The sequence below is a fragment of the Streptopelia decaocto genome, assembly GCF_964273445.1.
Source record: "Streptopelia decaocto genome assembly, chromosome: 3".
Classification (NCBI taxonomy): domain Eukaryota; kingdom Metazoa; phylum Chordata; class Aves; order Columbiformes; family Columbidae; genus Streptopelia; species Streptopelia decaocto.
The window spans coordinates 106099387-106121681 of NC_138656.1; the positions used below are offsets into that span (position 1 = coordinate 106099387).

Genomic DNA, 22295 nt, shown 5'->3' on the forward strand with positions numbered 1-22295 from the left:
AACAACCTCCTGCCTATAGCAAGACATAAATAGCTCAGAACATATTGTAAGAGTTGCCCCAGTTTAGAGGACAGAAGAGGATGTATAAAGAAAAAAAAAGTATAGCTACCTTAGCTACCTTAGAGTCGCTGAGGCATCTGTATGATGCTGACACATGTACTACAGGACATGAGGGGAGTTCGGTGCCTTCTGGAGTGGAAGCTGGAAGCCAGACAACCTGCTCTGGGGCACTGAATGCTTTTATATGTTCAGCTGAATCTCATTCTGTGTATTAGGCTTGGAACCCAAATGATTATTCTTTTTCTTATGCTGATGCTAATGCTCAGTGCACCAGATTAAGCTGCATAACTGCATTAAGAAAAATAAAAGTGTATACACTGCAGTGGTAAACCTGTTAAGCACAAAAGATATACTGTGTTCTATCTCATCTGTAATTTAAGCAGATTATGAAAAAATTCCCCTTTGGCAGTGTTTGTAAAAGAAATAAGGGAGTAGATTCCAGTGAATTTTCATGCTAACCCCTCTTTTTTCTCTTCAGATCACTGAGATACTGTGACCTACGTTTAATAAACTCATCTTCTTTGGTAAGGACAACCTTGGAGCAAGAACTTGGTTTGGCTGCATACTTTGTGAGCTCAGAAATTCACACAGAGAAAGCAGTTGTGAATGATGTGTTAGAAAGTGACCCAGAGAAACTAAGCAGCACTGATAATGAAGACGAAGAAATAGCAACGGAAGGTATTATTAGTAGTGATAAAAAAGAAGCTGTAAAATGATTGAGTTGTATTTGAAAAAGCAGGATCGTATGGACACCTACTTGGTGAGGGTTTCTGGAGCTGGCCTTACCGAGTGAGCTCTGCTCCTCAGTTTTGATTCATCTCATTGACCCTGTGTTTTCCCACCCTCTCTGCCTGAGAACTGTTGCTGCTGCAGCATTTTCATTTCTTGCAGTCTTGCTGCTGCATCTGTGCTCTCTGTTTTATTACTCCCTTCTCTCCCCTTCTTCCCTACCTCCTTTGCCCCGAATGTTCTGGCAGCCACAAAACTACCCCTACATTTATACAGTCCTAAAATTACATTTGGCCCTTTGAAGGCAACTGTGAGGCTGATGTGCCCACCCCAGTGAGTATGAGTTTGCTTTAGTTTATAAGGTATTGAATAGTATGTCTGGAAGATATATTTGAACATAGTAACTCCTCAGTACTCCTTGAAAATGCCTTATGGCTTCAAAGTGACCAGGTAGAGTTTGTGAGTTTATAATTTCTTAAGAGAGCAATTAAGAACATATAAATGTGTAAACAAACAAAAATAATTTACCCAGGAACTGTCAGGGTTTTTTTTGAACGATAGTTGATGTATCAGTTATCATTAAGTTATTTATATTTTTCTTTGCTGTCTATTATGCCTTGCAACTGTGGTAAACAAGGGATTTTTATGTCTGTAGTTTATTTAAATCTCAAATTGCCTTCATTTCCTTTTCTATACTATGAGGAGGAGGAGAGCTGGTTAATGTTCACCTATTAAGTTCTTACTCATTGGTAATAAGGATAGCATAACAAGCAGAACAAAAATATTTAATAAAATATGTACTTTTCATAGAGGAATGAAATACCTGAGGTCATACTCAGACTATGATAGAGGCCTACTTTAGATGTGATGAGTACTTCTGTCTCTTCAGCTGAAGTACGCCAAGATTGTATGTGATCTGAATTGAATGGGCACCAAAGTTGTTAGGTGTTTAAACTGTAAGGCTGCTTTCCTAATCCATGAAGTATGGTTTGCTCCTCCAGAGTCCAATTCAAAGCACCTGAGACAGACTTACAGACTTACAAGTTTTCTGCTGGCAGTGCTTATGTCTCTGTTTATCATGGTAAAACTGTACAGAAGCAAGCATTTTAACTTAAAGGCCAAGCTAGGAACCTCAGGTGAATACCCTTGGTGGCTGTTCAAATATGGATTTTCATCACCAAAAGCTGAGATGTAATCTGGCCATAAAGCTGTAGTGTATGGGGTGGGAGGTAATTTCGTACCATAATGACAAAATAGAGCTTGTAGCCTGTTGGTTTCCTTGACACTGTGTTCATGAGGAAAGTAAGACATGGGTAGAAAGAGAAAACATGGTTGAAACATGCTTAGAAATTACCAGGTCCTGGCTGCACCATTGATTTTGTGAAGCTATTGCAGCTCAGCATAGTTAGATTAGACCACAGGCTGATCCAATATTGTGTGGTAGGCACAGATACTCTCTACACTGAAAACAGTGTCAGAATGAGGACAAAACCCACACAACCTCTTGTGTCCTTTCCCCTATTTTGACAATGTAGTTGTGCCTTCTCACAGGCTTATTTAAATTATATTTTGTTTTTGTTTTCCCCCACCACTCATGAAACAGGTTCTACTGCAGAAAAGAGAAGTCCTATGAAAAGAGAAAGATCTCGTTCTCATGACTCTGCATCTTCATCTCTCTCTTCAAAAGCTTCCGGTAAGATCTTAAGATCATCTCTATTAAGTTACACTTAGGACATAAGAGACCTTTTATTCAGCTTATTAGAGGAATAATCAAAGGCATAAATCACTAAGGTTTTGGTAAAGCCTGTTTTTATGGGATCACTAAAGATAACTTTAAAAAAAAATAAGAATCAGACTTCTGTTTCTTGAAAACATATGGATAAACTTCATGAATGTTTTAATTTTCAAAATGTTTTTTTCTTCTTCAAAGTTGGGCTGCTCATCAGCTCCACAGAGTCCATATGTGACCTGTCAGTGGCTTTGTGGCCTCAATTTGCCTGTAGTTAATATTTTTTTCCTTTATTTTTTTTTTTTTCTGTGCTTTTGGATACTGGTATTTTGGGAGATGTTACAGTGGTTTTACTTGAAGCCACTCATACTCTGGCAATATTTTTGTGTTTAATGCTAATGTCCTTTACTGGCTACTTTAGTTTAATATGCAGCTAGAGTATACCTGACTATTTCTTGAGACCAAGAGAAACTACGGATTTCTATTAGTTCAAAATGTATGGGTTTTTTTGGAAGCAAAATTGTTGTTTTCACCATGAGGGCAAAGCTGCTTTTATCTGTGTTCAGCTTCAGACAGATATTCCTATTACTATGTGGAGACTGATTCCTCAACCAGTTCTCAGTCTTCTCTGAAGACTCAAGTATTTGCATCTTCTCTTTGGAATTCACTAAGCATTAAAGATGCTCAGAACCACTTAAAGTGAGGCCTTGAACTTCCAAGAAATCTTTGTGGTTAGAATATATAAGGTAAAAATCCACCACTTTCAGAAAATTAGCAATTAGCTGTGGGTATATCTGTGTCACATATTCAAGGCCAACATTCGTGAGTTCAGTATGTGCTCTGAGCTGACCAAAAGCTGTATGAATGCATTACATAGCACCAGAGACTTGAGAGCCAGGCTTTGTTAGATCAGCCTAAGTGCTGCAGTGATGCAGACACGAGTGTCAGACCAGATCTGACTCAGAGCTGAGGACTGCTTCTACATGTCAATCTGTGTAGGTATTTCTGCAGTTTGATGGTGTAATAGCCTGTGAATACTTTTCTTACACTCTCTTAAATGATGGTTTCAGTAATTTTGTGTTTGTCTTGAGTGATGAAACTATCTGATGAACACCTTGAGCAACAAGTGGATGAGGGAAGGAGAGGACAGGACGACCACTGGCATCTTTCCTATGCACTTCAGTACTTTAAAAGCCACTTTCTGCCTTGAGATGAATATCCAAACTATTATGACTTCCTGTACAAGAAAGGTGAAAGCAAGAACAGGAGTTGCAGTGTTTGATGGATACTCTGTCTAAATGATTATTTTGTTCTGTTTTGTTTAACTGTGACATTGACTAGCAGAGATAGTTGCACTTTGTTGAAATACAAATTTTCTTTTAGTTACAGCATTCTGCAGTGAGTCATCACCTCCTTTAACAGCAGCAGGTGATACAGCAAAATCCCTTCACCAAGTCCTAAGCAACAATGCTGAAGAAACTGCAAATAACCATGAAAGACAGAAGCAGAAAGTAGACAAGGGGGCACAAACAACAACTAGCAAACACTTGCCACTGGTAACTGAACAGCTGGATATGAAACAAAACATAAAAAGTGCCCAAATTTCCATCACCTCATCATCCTCTTCACCTTTCTCCTCCTCTTCTTCCTCCTCTGCACCTACTCATAACTCCTTCATCCTACAGACCTCTCAGTGCTCCATGACCAAAGCATCAAAACAGCCTCCCATAGTTTTCCTGCCCAAACTGGTTTATGACATTATTACTTCTACGGACAGCAGTGGACTTCCCAAATCATCTTCCCTCTTGCCTTATCATTCTGTTATGTGGGCAAGTTCTTTTCGCCCTCTTATGAGCAAGATGATGACTTGCACGGAGCAGTCTCTGTACTACCGCCAATGGACGGTTCCCAAGCCAAACCATATGGACTACAACAATAGAAATGAGGGCAGAATGGACACCTTTCACCCAAGGAGGCTGCTGCTGAGTGGGCCACCACAGGTTTGTAGTAAGAACAAGGTATTATCATTGATTTATTTATTTTAATTTTATCATAATCTCAGAAAAAATAGATTAGTTATTATTATTAATACATTAAGGTTTTTTTGTTGGTGGAGAGTAAGTTGCTTATATTTTATTTCCTAATCACTTTTTATAAACAGACTAAACAATCTTAGATTAAACAAACTTCCTTTCTTTACTGTTAGCCTGGGTTCAAAAACAATGAAGTTTCAACAATGTTCATCTTGTGTCAGTCTCTCTCCATTTAAATGTTTTAAAAGATAGTTCACTCAAGAGAGAGATTACATGTATAATTTCAGTTTGGTAAGCTTGAATATGCATTTGCATTTTAAATAAAGGTCAAAAATCTTCACAAAACCACTTTCTTATGATCAATCTGAAGGCAGTTGGCAGTTTGTAATTAAGTTATTTTCTCTGTTTCCTCCACACAGCAGACAGAAATAGAAGCTGTTGTAAATAACATATGCAAGTAGGCCAGCTCAACATAGCAGAGTCATATGTACAAGATGAGTAACTGACCCAAGAGTCTTTAAATTACTTTGAAAAGATACATGGAAATGGATATAGTCCTAAGAAGTTCCTTCTCTTTTAAATTCTCTAAGAAAGTTTAGCACTTATTTCTGAGAAAGGTATCTCCTAGTTCAATGCACAAGTTACATGCTAAAGGTAATGTTGTGCCTCTCATGTTCTGCTGAAGTACAAAGCAACAAGTAAGAAGAGACATCATGTGTACTGAGAGCATAAATATGTCCTGTGAACCTCAGAAGTCAAAAGGATAAATCAAAACCAAGACAATGCCCCATGTTTCCAGTTATTTTAACATCAACCCAAAGAATTAATCTAAAGTTAGTTACTGATTTAGCTTGCCACATGATCCACTCTTCTATGCCCATCCATTGCAAAAGGAAACCACATATTGCTATTTGTTAAATGTATTCCATTGTACACCCAAATTTATGACTCAGCAGAGTAGAAAGAGCATAAATGGGCTTTTCATATTAGGACTTCCTGCAAATATTTCTGTAGTTCCTAAAGCATTCCAGAAGGTACTCTGATGAGCAGTTTTTCACTGTCCGTGCCTTTGATCTAAATTGTCCATGTTTGCCAAAGATTGAGGTATATGTGGTCAAGAAACTAAATTTCTTACTCAGCTTCAGCTTAAAAACAAGTACATTCTGGAAGAGAGATGTTTTCCATTTCCATCTCAAAGAAAAACATGGGCTGTGACCATTTTTATTAGAATTTTATATGCATACACGTCAAACCCTACAAAGATAGTATTCCCAAAGCTACCCTAAATATCCAGATTAGCTGATAAGTAGGTATTTCTTTGTTATTAATTTGGTTGTGGGTCACCAATGAAAATCTGTGATTCTCAGAAGAGGCATTCGGAGACTTCTGAGACCATACTACACACCTGTGAGAAGGTTTTGATGCTTCACACACTTGGTACTTGCCATTTATCTAATAATAATTATACAGGCTGATTATTTATTCATCGGCTCTGTGCCAGGGTATGGTATTCACCACTTTTCACTATCAAACTTTTTTTTGTAATATTAAATAGTACTCCTGTTGACCCTCTGTACAGCAGTGAGTTAATATCACTTCTTTTATCTTAATATCACTTCTTTTACTTGAAACTCCATCTCTTCTCCAGCTGTCTCCACAGTGCAGGGTATTTCCTAGTCTTGCATTGGGTCATACAGGGGGATCAGTCACTAAAGGACACACTTCACATATTTATTCATTTTGTATTCCTCAGTTCTTTCTGAAGAATATACCCGTTTCATAGACAACAAATTAACATGCATCAAATTAGGAGTATCGTGTCGTCTTGCTTAGTATCAAAATGTGGGGGTATATATTCATTTCAGTATGTGGAAAAAACAGTAGCTTTTCTTCCTTTATTATTTTAACCTCCCAAAGTACTAAAAACTTCTGTAAACCAAACAAAGAGCTGTAAAACTATGTTGATTGTTTATTGGTCTAAAGTAAAACAGTACAGTGTTTCTTCTAGGGAATAGTTACAATAAAATACACAGGAATTAGAATTACCCTTCTCTTTTTGGGTAGAAGTAATTTTGCTTCCTGAAATAGGTTTTATGTACATGTGTGTTTGGTGATATTAACATTTTACATGGACTTAATGCTTAATGCATGAAGAGATATAGGCAGAAATCAAAACAATTATTAGACAGCACCTCCGTGTTAATAACATCTCAACCGAAGCAGAAGACTGCCAGAGTACTGTCTTTTCAAAAATTCAGAAATAGTTGTTTTCTTTATCAGTATTACTTTACTAAAATTCAAAACAGGAAGCAATTTGTTGGTTTAAATGACAAACATTAAATCAATGCAGGAACAAAACTAGGCACATTAGTGAACCGAAACAGTAATTCTTACTGTCAGGATAATTAGGAATTGGATACACTCACTGTTCACTCACAGAGACATTTTATGCTCTGGACTGATCAAAATGTTTCACTAGAAGACTTGATGTATTTTTACAAGGACAATTATGTAATTAGAAGGCAATGCATGCATCATTTTTTACAAGAGGCTTCAAGAAATACAGCAAAAACTGGATAGGTATAGAATAGATCTATATATTTATCTGGACGTTGGCTCACATCACTGAAGTTAAGCCATTGACTCATGAGTATGAATAAATATGTACAACCATGAACAACATGTATCATATCTATAGCTAGAAATCTAGTCCCTAGTGCACCCAAGAAATGCCTATAAGGAAGCCTAAATTCACAAAAATATTTTTCTTGGAAATGTTACTCTTAAAGGTCCCCAACCTGCAAATCAAGGTTTTGTACCTTTGCTTTTTAACTGGATATTATGACTTGGAAATAGCGTTTTCCTTGAGTATCAAGGCTGCTCCTGAGCACGGCTCAGTCCTGTGGCCCCACATCCAGGGAATGAAGCAAGCGTGTCTTAAGACACTTTCTAAGGGAGAAAACTGCTGCCTATATTATTTGGATTTCCTCTACTCCTAAAATCATATTACAATGGGCTTATCTACCATTCACCTTATGTAAGAAAAATATAGGGAAATATTTAATATATCTATTGTTAGCTGTCTTTTAGAAGAATGTATCAAGTGGAAACAAGGAGAAGAGCCAGCACCATTTGACCAGCTGCCTGTGGACCATCAGCATGTGTTCTATTAATCACCATTGTTTTGCAGACCACAGTTTGAAAACCACTGCTGTGGTATGTGAAGAAATATCTCCTTTGGAAATTAAAATAGAAAAGCCTTATGGAATTATTTCCCCTTTTGCCCTATTTCTCCGCATATGAAGACTGAAATCAGATGCTACTTTATAGCAGCATGTAAGAATAATGAAGTATTTCTATTGGTCCTGGCATCCAGTGTCTGTAACAAGTTAAAAAAGGGAACTCACTGTTGTTAGACTTGCTGCAACAGCACTTTTTGATGTCACATGAATAAGCGTGGAGGCACACACGTAATTTCTCTGACTGGAATATTTATCTCTCAGATTCTTAGAGAGTTTGTTTTCAGCTTATCCTTGATATCTATGGCAAGTGCCGTTCAGTGGTCAAAATCCTTGGGTTGCTTTCCACTCCTCTTAGGTATTTGTGTGTTTGACACAAAACTAGACCTTCGTACGTCTTGAATTCTCTGCAGGTAGAATTTGAATTCATATTCCTTCCTCACTGCTACACTTTTCATAAATGAAGAACTTCACTGTAAACAAATTCTTATTTTTTTTTATAGGCAAATCATCCCTCACACTAAGGATGAAAATAGAAACCAAAATACTAAATTTTTGCAGACCCCACATTCCTTTGTTATCAGAAGTTTTCCCAAGATTTGGGATTTTTACTTCTTAGTCTTCTGGGATTTTCTTCTTCCAAGTCTGATTCATCAAACTTCTGTCTCCCAAATTCAGGTAGACAGAAACACATTAGAGTAATACTTCCATTACATGGGAATATCTGACCCCCAGGTGCCTTATCTGATAAGGCACTGGGCACAGCTACATATTTGAGGAACCACTTTCTGGGAAGTAGACCTGCCTTAGTAGCAGTACCTGTCACGTACATTTTGTTTCAGGAATCATAAAAATGCAGTGAAGATCCAGGTTCCTTCATTCTTTTAATCTGTTTGCAGCTTTTCATTGCAGAGCAAAGACAGGATAGGGAGAAAAACACCTTGCTCAGAGCACTTCCCTACCCATCATCATAATTTTTAATATATCATATCATATTGTGTTTAAGCCCAGAGTCACTATTAGGATCGACATAACTTTGTACCAGGCTTCTCTAAAGATGTGTAAAGCCACAGCCCAATCATGTATCCAGTTTAAAATTTCTTTGCAGATCTTTTGTTTTGTTGCAGTTGGGGGATGGAAGATGGGCAAATATGGGGCGTTATACTTCTGAGTTGTTCATATGCTGCATGCAGGATCTCTTTGCAGATACCTGTGATGCCAAAAGTATTGAGAAGAGGGTTGGTGACAGATGGGACAAGGACTCTCTGGAGAGATATGGAAGCTCTGTTTTTTGATAGCTATTCAGTATTTTCAAACAACAAAAGACACTTTGTGCACTTCAATTTTGCCTAGAGGTGGTACATATACCAAAAAAAAAAAATTAAAGGCACATTTACTTGTCTGGGCATGCTACAAATTCAGTTGTTAAAGGTTCTTCCCTTTTGGATTAAACATTGATTGTAAATGAGAAGGGTGGGGGTTTTTTGTTTGTTTTGGGTTTTTGTTTGTTTGTTTGTTACTTAGTTTTTGGGATTTTTTTGTTTGGTTTTAGGTTTTTTGGTTGGTTGGTTTGGAGGGTTTTTTTCCTCATTTTCTGTTTGAAAATCTCAAAATTACCTGGAAAAGCTGTTCTCTATGTCACCAATTCATTTCTTCAGCAGAAGATGCAGGCAGATATACAAGTGAATGGAGCCCAAATATGAATGTCGCCATGTGCTCAGCCTGATCTCTCGCCTGGCAGAGAAACAGTCTGAAAATGTGGAGAGACTCCTTAAAGTTCCCACCAGCATTTTACATGTAGTGTTGCTGATATCTAGCAGTTCATAAAGTTCACAGTAATGTATTGGACAATTTTTATGTGACAGATAATGAGACTGAGTAAGATATGATGCATGGAATATCGTATGTTTTACTTTAATGGTTAGGGAGTAGCATTTGTTGTCCTGTGATTTCCAACACTTTTGACTCATGACATTACAGCTTTGTGTATGTTTGAGTCAATTGACATCTGAAACTTTTCATCTAAGTACCACCAAGTAGCAGCCTACTCACTCCTGGATACATTGCTGAAAACTACTGGTGACGACCGGTCCCATAGGAAGAGAAAAATACATTATTTTTGAAAGAATAAGTTTTAAGCAGCTACCAAAAATAAAAAATAAGGTTTTCAGCCTGTTGTTCTGTTGACAATTCTAAGTATATACTTCAAACAGATTATGAATTAGTTTTTCTTGTAGACACCTGATACCAGGGGAAGAGGTTGTGTACTTTTGCCAAATGATGTCTCATTTGTTTGAAGTCAGGGAACATTTAATCCGTGAGGCCATCCCATGTTTAATGAAATTATGATCAGAGGCACTTCATAAAATATGTTCATGAGGGTTCATAAAGGCAATCTCAGACTTGAGAGAAAACATTGAAAGTATTTTCTTCTAGAACAAAGTATCATCAAGTTTGCCTCTGATGTGGGAAGATGCTTTTGTTTAGCTCTCCAATAAATAACCATTGTTTAGAACCTTGTTCCAAGATCAATAGAAACATTCTCATCAGTCTCAATGGATTTTAGATAAAAACCTAGACTGGGAGTTAGAAACATCTGGTACGTGGGCTGACCATAATCCGTGCTGTCATTTCCTCTATTCAAGGTCTCTTTTTTTCTGTTACTCCTGGATAACACAGAGTTATGTGCTAACACATGGTCTACCATGTATACCTGAAAGGGTTATTTGACCCTCACAAGGGATAATCGTTCCCTTTTCCACCCTTGGCAACCAACTGCTTCAAAGGCAATCTGGTTTTTTAAGAACAACAGATAGTGTACTTTGAGCAAAACAAATGTTTTCCTACTCTTGCTTCAGCTTCAAAGCCTCTCTTTTTCAAATGTTGAGAGAAAATGAAAGTTTTACTTGGAATATATGGAAAATAGTAAATCCAATACTATTTTCAATAATTCAACACCCTATGCTTGCGACATGTTGTAGCAGTAATGGCAGTGAAGCTGAGTTTTCAATTCAGTAGTAATATAAACCTAGCAAAATCTGATACCACTTTGTGAAATCACACAGGTGCAGTAGGATGTCTCATAATTGATCTACATGTACAGGTGTGTCAACTGGACATTAGTGTCATTCTGAGGCTGAACTGTACACACAACACACACACTCAAGAAATCACATTGTGTTCATTCTCCTGTGAGTGACACGAGTGTGATGGTCTCTTTTTTTCTGATTGAAGCCCATTGTGTACTGCTGACTGTTGAAGTGTAATAGTTTGTGAAGATGTCTGCTTAGATACAGCATTATTTACTTGATGTTATCATCAGCAAACTTTATGTGGAAGACACAGAACAATCCATTGAGTAAATCATTGGCTGTGGCTTATATATTTCAGCTGAAAAAACTGCAAAAGGGCAGCACTACTATTAGACATAACGAAGAGAAAATGTTTATACTGTGTTGGTGGGGTAAAAAAGAAAGGAGAAAGTTGTTATCTTAAGATAATGTTAAAACAGACTTTTAAAAAGTAATTTTAAAATAGTGGAAGGGAAATAATGTATTTCAGCATAAGAGGTGGAACAACACATTGTTACATATACCATGTTCTCCAGGAGTGGAAGTGCCACAAGTTCTCCTATAGATGGATGTGTTGGATCACAACAACCCTGGGCAGCGCTACAGGCTCGGGAAGAGTGGCTGAAAAGCTGCCTGGTGGAGAAGGATCTGGGTGTGTTGATTGACAGCCGGCTGAACATGAGCCAGCAGTGGCCCAGGTGGCCAAAAGGCCAACATCATCCTGGCTTGTATCAGGAATAGTGTGGCCAGTAGGACTGGGGAAGTGATTGTGCCATTGTACTCAGCACTGATGAGGCCCCACCTTGAATCCTGTGTTCAGTTTTGGGCCCCTCATCATAAGAAGGACATTGAGGTACTGGACAGAGTGCAGAAGAGGGCAATGAAGCTGGTGAGGGGTCTGGAGCACAAGTCTGATGAGGGAGCTGGGGCTGTTTAGCCTGGAGAAAAGGAGGTTGAGGGGAGACCTTATCGCTGTCTACAACTACCAGAAAGGAGATTGTAGCATGGAGGCTGTTGGTCTCTTCTCCCAAGTAGCAAGTGATAGGACAAGAGGAAATGGCCTCAAGTTGAGTCAGGGAAGGTTCAGTTTGAATATTTGGAGACATTTCTTCACCAAAAGGGTAGTCAGGCTGTCCAGGGAAGCGGTGGAGTCACCATCCCTGGAGATGTTTAAAAGGTGTTTAGACGAGGTTCTTAGGCACATGGTTTAGTGCCAGAGTTAGGTTATGGTTGGACTCGATGATCCTGAGGGTCTCTTCCAACCAAACTGATTCTGTGATTCTGTGCCTGACACTTTGTTCTTCAGGATGGTCACTGCACTTCAATAGCAGTCAGTGTACTGGTAAATTGTCCAAATATGAATGGATTGAGGTAATTACTTAGTTATCTTGTATTTTGAGAAGGTTTTTTTGAAGCCTTTTATGATCTTGTAGGGATTTTTAAAAGTTCATTGCCTATGTAGAAGATATAGTATCAGGAGAGAAGATTCTCAGCTATGGGCCTGTAATTAGACTTGTGATATAAAAAACATTTTCCAAACTGGGTTCCTGCGTAGATAGAACAAAACCGTTAAGCATTTAAGCATGTCATTTATGCCAAGAAATATACAAATACAGGGACATGCAAGCACTGAATATTAATAATCAATTTCACTGTAGCTGCAATTTCCAGGTATGTGGAAAGGCAACATGTTGAAAAATGAAAGTTTACTTTTGTATTTTCTAATTTATATGTTTACAGATAGGAAAAACAGGTGCCTATCTGCAGTTCCTCAGTATTTTGTCCCGAATGCTGATTAGACTGACGGAAGTGGATGTTTATGATGAGGAAGAAATCAACAATAGTAAGTTCTTGATATAAAAATATTTGCTTCTGGAGACTGTAGAAAATTGATGTGTTAACCTGAAAAATAGTTGTCTGTTTATTCTATGCCGTTCACTTTTGCAATTTATTTACATTACTAAAATATTTTAAGAAAATTTTTTGTCTGGTCTTCAACTGGTACTTAAGAATATTTTATTATTCTACTAATCATTTAGAGTTTAGTCTTCCTCTCGGTAAGAACCACATACCTCTGTTTTACTTGCGAAGTAATCAACAGAATTTATCTATATCAAATGATATCCAGACATTGTTTTTGAGGTTAGAATTGGAATGAACTTTTGTGGTAAAGTATAGAAAAAGAATCAGTGAAAGTCTGGCAGATTTACACCATGAGGAGCAATGTCATATTTTCTAAGTACTTAAGACTACAAGAGAGAGGAAAACAGTTCCTGCTCTCTAATAGCTAATTTTAGTCCAAACTTCCTTTATTTACAGTGTATTACTCCCCTGTGTTTCCAGATGTATTTGTGACACTCAGCCTCAGTAATTAAGGGCTGGATTACATAGAAAAAATGGGTGATATTTTATGGAATATGTCTAATACTGCACTGAAAGCATGTCCAGTTAGCCATGGAGAGTCTCAGGTGCGTGCTGCCTGCCCCTGGCTGGAAGCTGTTCAGTCATTTTGCTCTGGGACGGTTCCTCAGCTCTGCTCCCTCAGGGCTTTTGGGGGCAGTACCCAGGGGTCTTCCTGCACACTGAGCTGTGCTTGAGAAAGAGGCAAAGCCTGGGGAAAAGGTGACCGGTCTGCTAGGGGAAAGGTTTGTGGAAGCAATCCTTTCTATTTTAGGCAGGATTTTACAGGTAACTCGCAGTCAGGGCATGAAGATATTTTCACAATCTGACTGATTCCACCCGAGTTTTGCTTTGGATGCCAAAAGACAGGGTCTTACCTCTTGTAAAGAATTATTTAGACTATACTTACTGTGGCTCTTTACAGCAGCTTACAGCTGACTCCAAACTGAACTCCTCACTAATATCTGTTTTACTCCTGTCATATCTTCCATTCTCTTGACAAAGGCAGAAATATATTTGGTAGGGACTTCTGCACATCTGGGTTTTTATGTCAGTTAACCTGTTTCAAAAGAAGGCATAATTTCACTGCACATTATACCAGTATCATTTATTATTTTTCTCTTACCATGCCATACTGTGAATTATCTTTGATTACTCTGGTCTCATCACTTGAAGAAGCATTAGACTTTAACTCTCCACTGTACTTAATACTGCAACTTCTGAAGCTTTTAAAGGGCTTTTTTTCCTCAGTGAGAATAACATATCTTTCCTCAACTAAATTCATGAATGTTGTGGTCAATGGAAAGACTCCACAAATGCTTGGGTGCAGGTAGATCAGCCTTACCTGACCCTTGACATTGTTTTCATCATCATCATCCCACCAGCTGCTCCAATAGGATTACCAAGGTCTTAAATTGATAATAAAGGTTTAAAAACCAGAATTGCATTGAGGTATGAGGTACATTTGCTCAAAGTTTCACCTCTTGATGCACATTAATATTGCTTCCTCAGAATGATGAAAGACAAAATTGTGTGAGAATAATAGGCATAGCAAAACCATCTATAGTAATATAAAAAGTTTTAAAAATTGTAATTACATGAATCCTTATTTTTTAATAATATCATAGACATAAAAGAAGAATCTGATCAATACTACCATCAGCCAGAAGATATGTGGCCAGATTTGGAGACATTTAAGAAGATGCCTTTTGACTACACTATCCATGACCCGAAATATGAAGATGCAAGTCTGATTTGTTCAAAGCTTCAGACTATAAACAGTGAAGGTTAGAATTTGAGAAATCTAGATTGGTACACTTATATGTGTTTATTTGTTTTTAACCTGAGAATCCTGTTAAAACTTTTAAACAGAGTGAAATTATCAGAATTGCACGTGACTAAGTAATAGTGAAAAAAGATTCTGAGTTTTCCAGATAAAGCACCAGAGTATGAGCCTTATAAATGTTTTATGGAATATTATATATGTAGTTTTCCATTAAAATGCTCTGATTCCACAATAAGCTTGTGCATTTGAATGTTTCTATGTAGTAGCATTGTCCTGCTCTGTATTGATGAAGTGACCTCTGTGAGTAAAGTTATTTACGTACTTAAAATTGTTTACAGGTTTATTTTTTAGGTCTTGGTTTAGGTTTGGAAAGTGTGAGAGGCATATGTCCAGATCTAGATTCCTGGAGTACTGAGGTGTGAATTAGTCCTCTGAATTATCTGGCTGGACATATACAAGCTCATGGGACTGGGTAGGATGTATCCAAGCATGCTGAGGGAAATGTCCAACATAATTGTGAGGCTACTGTCTATCATTTTTAAAAGGTAATGACAACTGGTATAGGTTCCTGATGGCTGGAAAAAGGAAAATGCTGTGCCCTTGCTCTATAGGACAGAGGGAGGACTGAAGCAATTACAGCCTAGTCAGCCTACCCTCAGTCCTCAAAACAATTATGGAACAAACTCTCCTGTAAGCCATGTCCAGACCCATGAAGGACAGGAAAGTGATTTGGAGCATCTAGAATGGATCTATCATAGGCAAATTGTGATGGGTAAACATGATTACATTTTATGATGAGATGACTGGCACTATGGACAAAGAAAGAGCAGGGGTTTTATCTTGTCTTCAGCAAGACTTTGCCACTGTCTTCTATGATACCCATAGAGCCAAAACTGGAGAGAGGTGGTTTGGATAAGTGGATTGTAAAGTAGGTGGGAAATTGACTGGACCACTGAACTCAAAATGTGATGAGTGGCACAAATCTGACTGACAGATGGGTATGCATGGCAAAACTCAGAGACTGACACTGAGGAAAATGCTGTTTGAGAATGCCGTTAATAATCTGGTCCAAGGGACAGAATGACACATCAGCAAGTTAACGGTTGATACCAAATTGGGGGAGCAGTCAATATGCAGGAAGGTAGCACTGCCGTTCAGAAAGTCCTTGACAGGCTGGAAAAATGGAACCTCCAGGAAGGAACCACAGGAACAGCAACCTCATACATAATAGCTCAACAAAGGTAAATGCAAGATTTTGCACTTGGGATGGAATAATTTTTTCAACTGTACAAGCTTGAGGCCAGAGGTATAGACAGCAGCTTTGAGGAAGGTGACCTGATAATCCTGGTAGACAACAATTTGAACATGAGTCACCAGTTCTCCGTTGGGTTAATGGCTTACTAAAATCTAAGCAAGCAGGTCAAGGGAAGTGATTATTCTTTTGTGCATGGCACCTGTAAGAGTATTATGTCAAGTATTTGGCTTCCCGGTAAAAGAAAGACATAAGCATATAGAAGTGAGTCCAGGGAGTAGCCACTAAGATGGCCAGAGGCCTGAACATAACATGATGAACATAAAAAACTGAAGAGAATTGGGTTTGTTTGGTCTGGAGAAGTCTCTCAGGGGCATCTGATTGCTGTGTTCAACTTCCTAATGGGAACTGGCAGACACAAACTATTATACAGCAGAAGGACAAGAGACACCAGACACAAGTTGCCACATGGGAAATTACAATTACATAGTATGAAAAATATTTGTAGAATAAAAGTGGTCAAACTATGGAACAGGTTGCCTAGAGAGACTGTGGAAACTTCACTCTTAGTGATTTTCTAAACTTGTCAGGACAAGGAACAACCTGATCTGATGCTGAAAATCTGAGTGAAAGGTTTGGCCAGATGACATAACAGAAGTCCTTTTCAGCAGAAATTACGTTTCGTCTTCCTTCAGCCTCCCATAAAGGAGACTCTTTTTTAAAATGTGGGTATTCGCTGCAGAAGAACATCACTAAATTTGCCAAGTTTACATAATCTACTGTGATGTCCATCACCAGACAGCAGATGTCTGTCATATTTATTACTTTTGCAAGTATTCAATAATAGCAGCAGCAGCAACAATAGTAATTTTAATAATCTGGTTTTGCTTACACCTCAGCCTCACGTGAAATCTGTACAGAATTATCATAATGAATTTTCTTTGTAGTCCCCTTTGTTGTGCATAACAATTTATAAAATATACTGTGCTTAGAATGAATTAATAGTTTGTTTTGCATGTGGTTAATCCTGCCATTGTTCCCAGAAGCTAATTACAGTGACAGCAACGGTTTGTCACAAGGGAATAGATTCTAGCCTTGAATATTTGTTACATTTAAATAGTTTCTTTTTTTAATAGACAGATCAACAAGCAGGCGACAGGAGGATATGTATGCACGCCGTCAAACAACTAGGATGAGGTTGTCCAAGTATGCAGCATATAACACCTACCATCACTGTGAACAGTGTCACCAGTATATGGGTTTCAATCCCAGGTACCAGGTAAAGATTTCCAGATATTACTCTGCACATCAGAAACAGAAGACGACACAACCCACACACTGTTTTATGTACATTTGTATATTTGAATTGGATGACAAGTTGTATGTATGTGTTAAAACCAGCTGATTTACAGATTTTTTTATTTCTTGAGGTTTGCCTGCCTTGAACAGACTGCAGGTTTGGGGACATTTACACTGTCTTTTTCAGTACTGTTATCTGCATTCTCCTCGTATACTGCCAGTTAAAACTACTCTCCTGGTAAACATTTCCCACTGGGACTTCACTGCATTTTCAACTGAGTAACTGCAACAGATGCTACTAATACTTCTGATACAGGAATAGTCTGGCATAGAGTGGACTATGTGTGATAGGCAGACGTGTATTTCTCAGAGTAACCCTCCAATTTCCTGACTATTAGGATGTGAGGAAGAAGGTATTAGCAATGCAAATACTGTTTTTTTGGAGTCAGTATTTTTGAAAGCCAAAACTGGCCATTACTGTTGTTGCCCTCTGCAAGACAAAGCTGAGACAATGATTTCAAAAGAGGGAGCAGCTTAATTTATATATTTTTTAGTGTATGCTCTAGCCTAAGGGGCATTGCTTAACAACTAGTGAATTATGAGGTAAAATCTAATGCAATACAGTAAGTGATTGTTTGGTAATGTTATAAATGTGTATTAACTACACTGAGATCTTGTAGTTTGACTCTAACCACTGGAATTACCCTATTTTTTGCCATCCTCAGCTTTATGAGTCCACTCTGCATGCATTTGCCTTTTCCTATTCTATGCTGGGAGAAGAGATCCAGCTGCATTTTATCATTCCAAAGTCAAAGGAGCATCATTTTGTCTTCAGCCAACCAGGAAGACAACTGGAAAGCATGAGGCTGCCACTAGTCACAGACAAGGTAGATGGATAATTATATTTTTGGCCATATATGGGAGAAAGACAACACCAAATTTAAAATTTGTTGGCTTAGACTTCTTTACACTTCTGGTCCTGCTGGCAAAAGATAATGAGGTTGTCCTGATACTAAGCTTGTATTTTCTCCCAGAAAGTGAGACATGAAGCAAAATTGTTAAGCCACCAATAAGCTGTTTCTTTTGCTCGTTATCAAGGTTGATCCTTTGATATAAACACTTTTATCTGGGGCAAAAGGTCTTTGGTTATAAGTTTAAGATGTTAAAGTGAGAATGGTTTTGTTATCATAAAGTTACTAAGAGGACACAATTTTTTACTCTAGAGGAAGACAGTGGATTATCCTCTCTTATTCTGTGTAACTGCTCAGTTGCTTTCATATAAATATAAGGCTTTCAAAGAATCTTTGTCATGGCTTCATACCTGTCCAAAGAATCACATCATACTTGCAGAAAACACTTCGTAAGGTCATTCATCTGACAGGCTATGCAAACTCTGATGTTGACCTTTACAGTGACTCCTAATATCTGTGCTTAAGATGAACTGTGCCTTGCTCAGGCCACACTGCTTGGACTATTGCAGCAATTTGTGGAACAGTAGTAAGCAGTAGCACTTCTGGAGAAAATAAGCTGCTTCCAATAAACAATAATCAATCAATACCACCCTCCAGTTTGGGCTTTTATGTCCAGTTCAGGTTTGAAATGCAAGAACCCAGGCAGCAACACAGCAGCAACTGTGCAATGTGAGGATGAAACCTCCTGCTCTTCCTCACCCAGTGAACTTGTGCTTGGCTGCACAATGCTGTGCACGAGGTCCTTGTGGTCCTGCTTCTGCCACTGACATGCCTTGAGGCTTTGACGAAACCATTTCCCCTTCCTTTGCTTCTTTTTTCTGTTCACTTGCTCCAGAATGATGCCTGCATTCTTGCTGCAAGTTTGAAAAGTGCCATAGGATACAAATCCAGTTTATTAAACCATTTTAAAATATTTTCTTGATCCACTTTAAATTCCCTTTCATGCACTGCACTGGCATCAAATTCACCATTTTGTGCTTTGTCAGTTTTAAATCAGGAGTGCTTAATTGTGAGGGTTTTGGAGAATCTCAGTAAAGAAGCATACTTTCATTCTAGGTCCTTAATGACCTTAGTAGGAACTGGGCTAAAATCAGTTGCCCAGACAGGAAGAACCCTGGATATTTGTAGAAACAGGTCTCTCAGATGCTGTGCTATCAAACTTGGAAGCACCTAATGATTTCCAATGCATACAAGATTGGGTGACAGTCACTCATAAGGGTCGTACTGCAGTTTGGGAGTAAGGTGTTTCTTCTTCTGTCTTCTGTCATACGGACCTAAATCCTTTTCCAGATATAGCCTTAGGGTTCTCGTGCAGTTGACAGGTCAAGTTTAGCAGTCCTATCCAGTCCACCACACTCTCACCAGCTGAATAAGTTAAGTGATAGAGTTTTCTTTTTCCCAAATTCTGTGAAAGGTTTTAATTTTCCTATTAAGCTTGTTTAAAATGTAGCAGCTTGCCCAGAATCAACTAATCTGACTTATTCTCCTAAAGGATCTGGTTCTCTTTGTTTAAACATCCTCCAGGCTGATACAGAAACTCACACTTCTTTTTATTTACAGAGTGAAGATTACATTAAAAGCCCCACTTTTACTCCCACTACTGGTCGTCATGAACATGGACTTTTCAATTTATATCATGCAATGGATGGAGCCAGTCATTTGCATGTTTTAGTTGTCAAGGAATATGAAATGGCCATATATAAGAAGTATTGGCCCAACCACATCATGCTTGTTCTTCCGAGCATTTTCAACAGTGCAGGAGTAGGTAAGTATAACAAAAAGTTCTAACAAATGCAGACACATGACTTGGGCCTTTGAGGCGTTGTTATTCAATAGTAGAAGGTAGACACACACATTGTAGCCAGCATATTGGATCTGATGACCTGGATTCCCTTTGAGGACAATGTGTCACAGTTGAAGATGCAATTCACTTAATCCAGGTCACTTAAAACAAGCTTGATTAATTGCACCCTAGTAATACTTACCTAGAAATACTCTCTCCTATTGATTTTAAAGGGTGCTGAGGGTGTTAACTCAGATGGAGTTACCTACTCTGTTTCCTTGTGGAAATAAGATATGTACTATTTGCATAGGCAGTGATGCATTGATTAGAGACATCTCTTAGGTGGGTTTTGCTAATGTGATATCTGTGAAATATTCAGCACCTTGCTTTTGCTGCTGGAACAACTTATAGACAGCAGTAGTGACAAACATTCAATGTAGATCGTCAGGGGAAGGTATTCCCTTGTTATTCAGCTGATCAAGCAACATCTCTAGATGTTTTCACTAAGAGATGCTAGTGCAGCCAAATATCTGTCAGGTTAAAAGAATCAGTCTCTAAACTGTTAAGACACTAGCAATTCTTTATCACAGAAATCAGGCTTCATTTTTGGTGCTTCCCAGTGGGGTCCTGTAAGTCACTTGCTTGGCAAGTGACAGAGTAAGTTGGCTTTGGGGAATGTTAGGGCGTTAAAATCTTCAGAATGATTTGTATCCTGGTCTGCAGAAATATTCACTTCAAAACACTTCCAAGTTAAAAGCAAACAATTTCTGCTCCTACTTTTAATCTGATGGTTTATGTCCTTGGTTTCAGGTGCTGCACACTTCCTGATAAAAGAGTTGTCTTATCATAACTTGGAGCTTGAACGAAATCGGCAGGAGGAGCTGGGGATAAAACCCCAGGATATTTGGCCTTTCATTGTGATTTCAGATGACTCTTGTGTTATGTGGAATGCAGTAGAAGTTGATTGTTCAGGAGACAGGAAAAGGTAAATGGAGTAATATATACTTTTACAGCTGATCTCTTTTAACCTTTCATTGAACAGCAGTTTTGAAATTACGTTTGATGTACTACAACTTTTACCCTCTACAAGCAGAGAATAATATTTGCCTAATGACAAAAGTATTTTCCCTAGGTATCTGCCTTTGCATAGCACATAGTTTAGTGCCGGTTTTTCATTGCTGTCCCCTGGGGATTTCAGCGCCCTGCAGCCTTTGCTGTACAGCTTGACTCTAGTTCAAACTAGACTTATTTGGGCTGCAGATTTCAGACTCCGCAAAACAACCCCTAATATACTGGACAACATGGTCATTCACAGGTACATCTTTAACAGGATTTTTCTAAGGAAGCTAAAAGACATTTCTGTGCAAACTGTGCAACTGATTTCCTCTGGCTGTCAGTCCCAGTCTGTATGGCTCCTTTATTAGCTCCCCAAGCCCCCAAACAAGTATTTTTATTTATTTTTGTTTTCATAACTATAGAACATTGTTTGTACTAGATATTTTATCTATTCCCAGAATGGTCCTATGCAGGATTTACAGAAAAGCTTCAAAGAGAGCTAAGCTCAGTGAAAACTGAGATTTATGTCTCTAGGGATGGGCTAGGAGAATCTTAGGCTTTGCACTTAAGTTATGGCACAAAGGCAGCAACCCTCCCAGAGTCATCTGGAACATTATCCAGGCAACTTTCTAATTTTACATATCTGAGTGAATATTTTGAAAGATCCAGACTTAAGTTTCAGATCTGTCATACCAGTCCCCACCACATAAGCAGTAGTTAATTTTAAGTTTTGGTTAGAGTGAGAGACAAAAAGTTGCAGTAAAGTAACACAACACTGAAGTTGTCTACCAGGTACTCATGGCTACTTTCAGCTGTTGAGAATTGCTCTTCTGAATGAGATTCTGAATATTCTCTATATGCTTTAAAATTAACACATTTTCACAATTATTGTAGTGACTATACATGGACTGAAAGGAATGTTTCCTTGAAGCAAATTCTGCAACACATTGAAGCAACTCCCAATGTCACTCACTATGCCTTAATTGGGATGAGGAAATGGTCCAGTAAAACAAACAGTGCTGAGATCAAGGAAGCATTCTCCTGCTGCCATGTGCATGACTTCATTATGCTGAATGTCGATCTGACACAGAATGTACAGTACAATCAAAACAGGTAAGTGAATGAGTAGCATATTTCAATAGAGATAATGAACTATATAAAGTGTTTTTTACAGAAGCTCTTGTTTGCTTTTTGGGGAGGTTGTTAATGGGATACAGAAAGGCTTTGTTTTCTTATTGATGGTTCAAATTGTCAGCAGTTGGAAAAAGACATTAATGGCCATAGTTCCAAATAAACCAGCCGTATCTGAATTGCAGAGCAGACACACTCAGCAGTGTGCCCTGCAATGCTGGTGCCCTGGCAGTCTAGTCCAAGTGGCCTTTTTGGTG

General features: G+C 38.3%; 1 protein-coding gene across 10 annotated transcripts in view; it reads left to right on the forward strand.

Annotated features, from left to right (window-relative positions):
• The window catches only part of GREB1 (growth regulating estrogen receptor binding 1), a 74235-nt gene that overhangs the window by 43848 nt on the left and 8092 nt on the right, over window positions 1–22295 (forward strand). For all 10 annotated transcript variants that reach the window (XM_082047821.1, XM_082047827.1, XM_082047824.1 and 7 more), the window contains 10 exons: window positions 539–738; window positions 2393–2482; window positions 3902–4518; window positions 12602–12704; window positions 14389–14547; window positions 16935–17077; window positions 17823–17984; window positions 19629–19833; window positions 20662–20836; window positions 21802–22020. In XM_082047821.1, coding sequence (XP_081903947.1) covers window positions 539–738; window positions 2393–2482; window positions 3902–4518; window positions 12602–12704; window positions 14389–14547; window positions 16935–17077; window positions 17823–17984; window positions 19629–19833; window positions 20662–20836; window positions 21802–22020 — 2073 coding nt within the window. The remainder of the gene's footprint in view (window positions 1–538; window positions 739–2392; window positions 2483–3901; window positions 4519–12601; window positions 12705–14388; window positions 14548–16934; window positions 17078–17822; window positions 17985–19628; window positions 19834–20661; window positions 20837–21801; window positions 22021–22295) is intronic.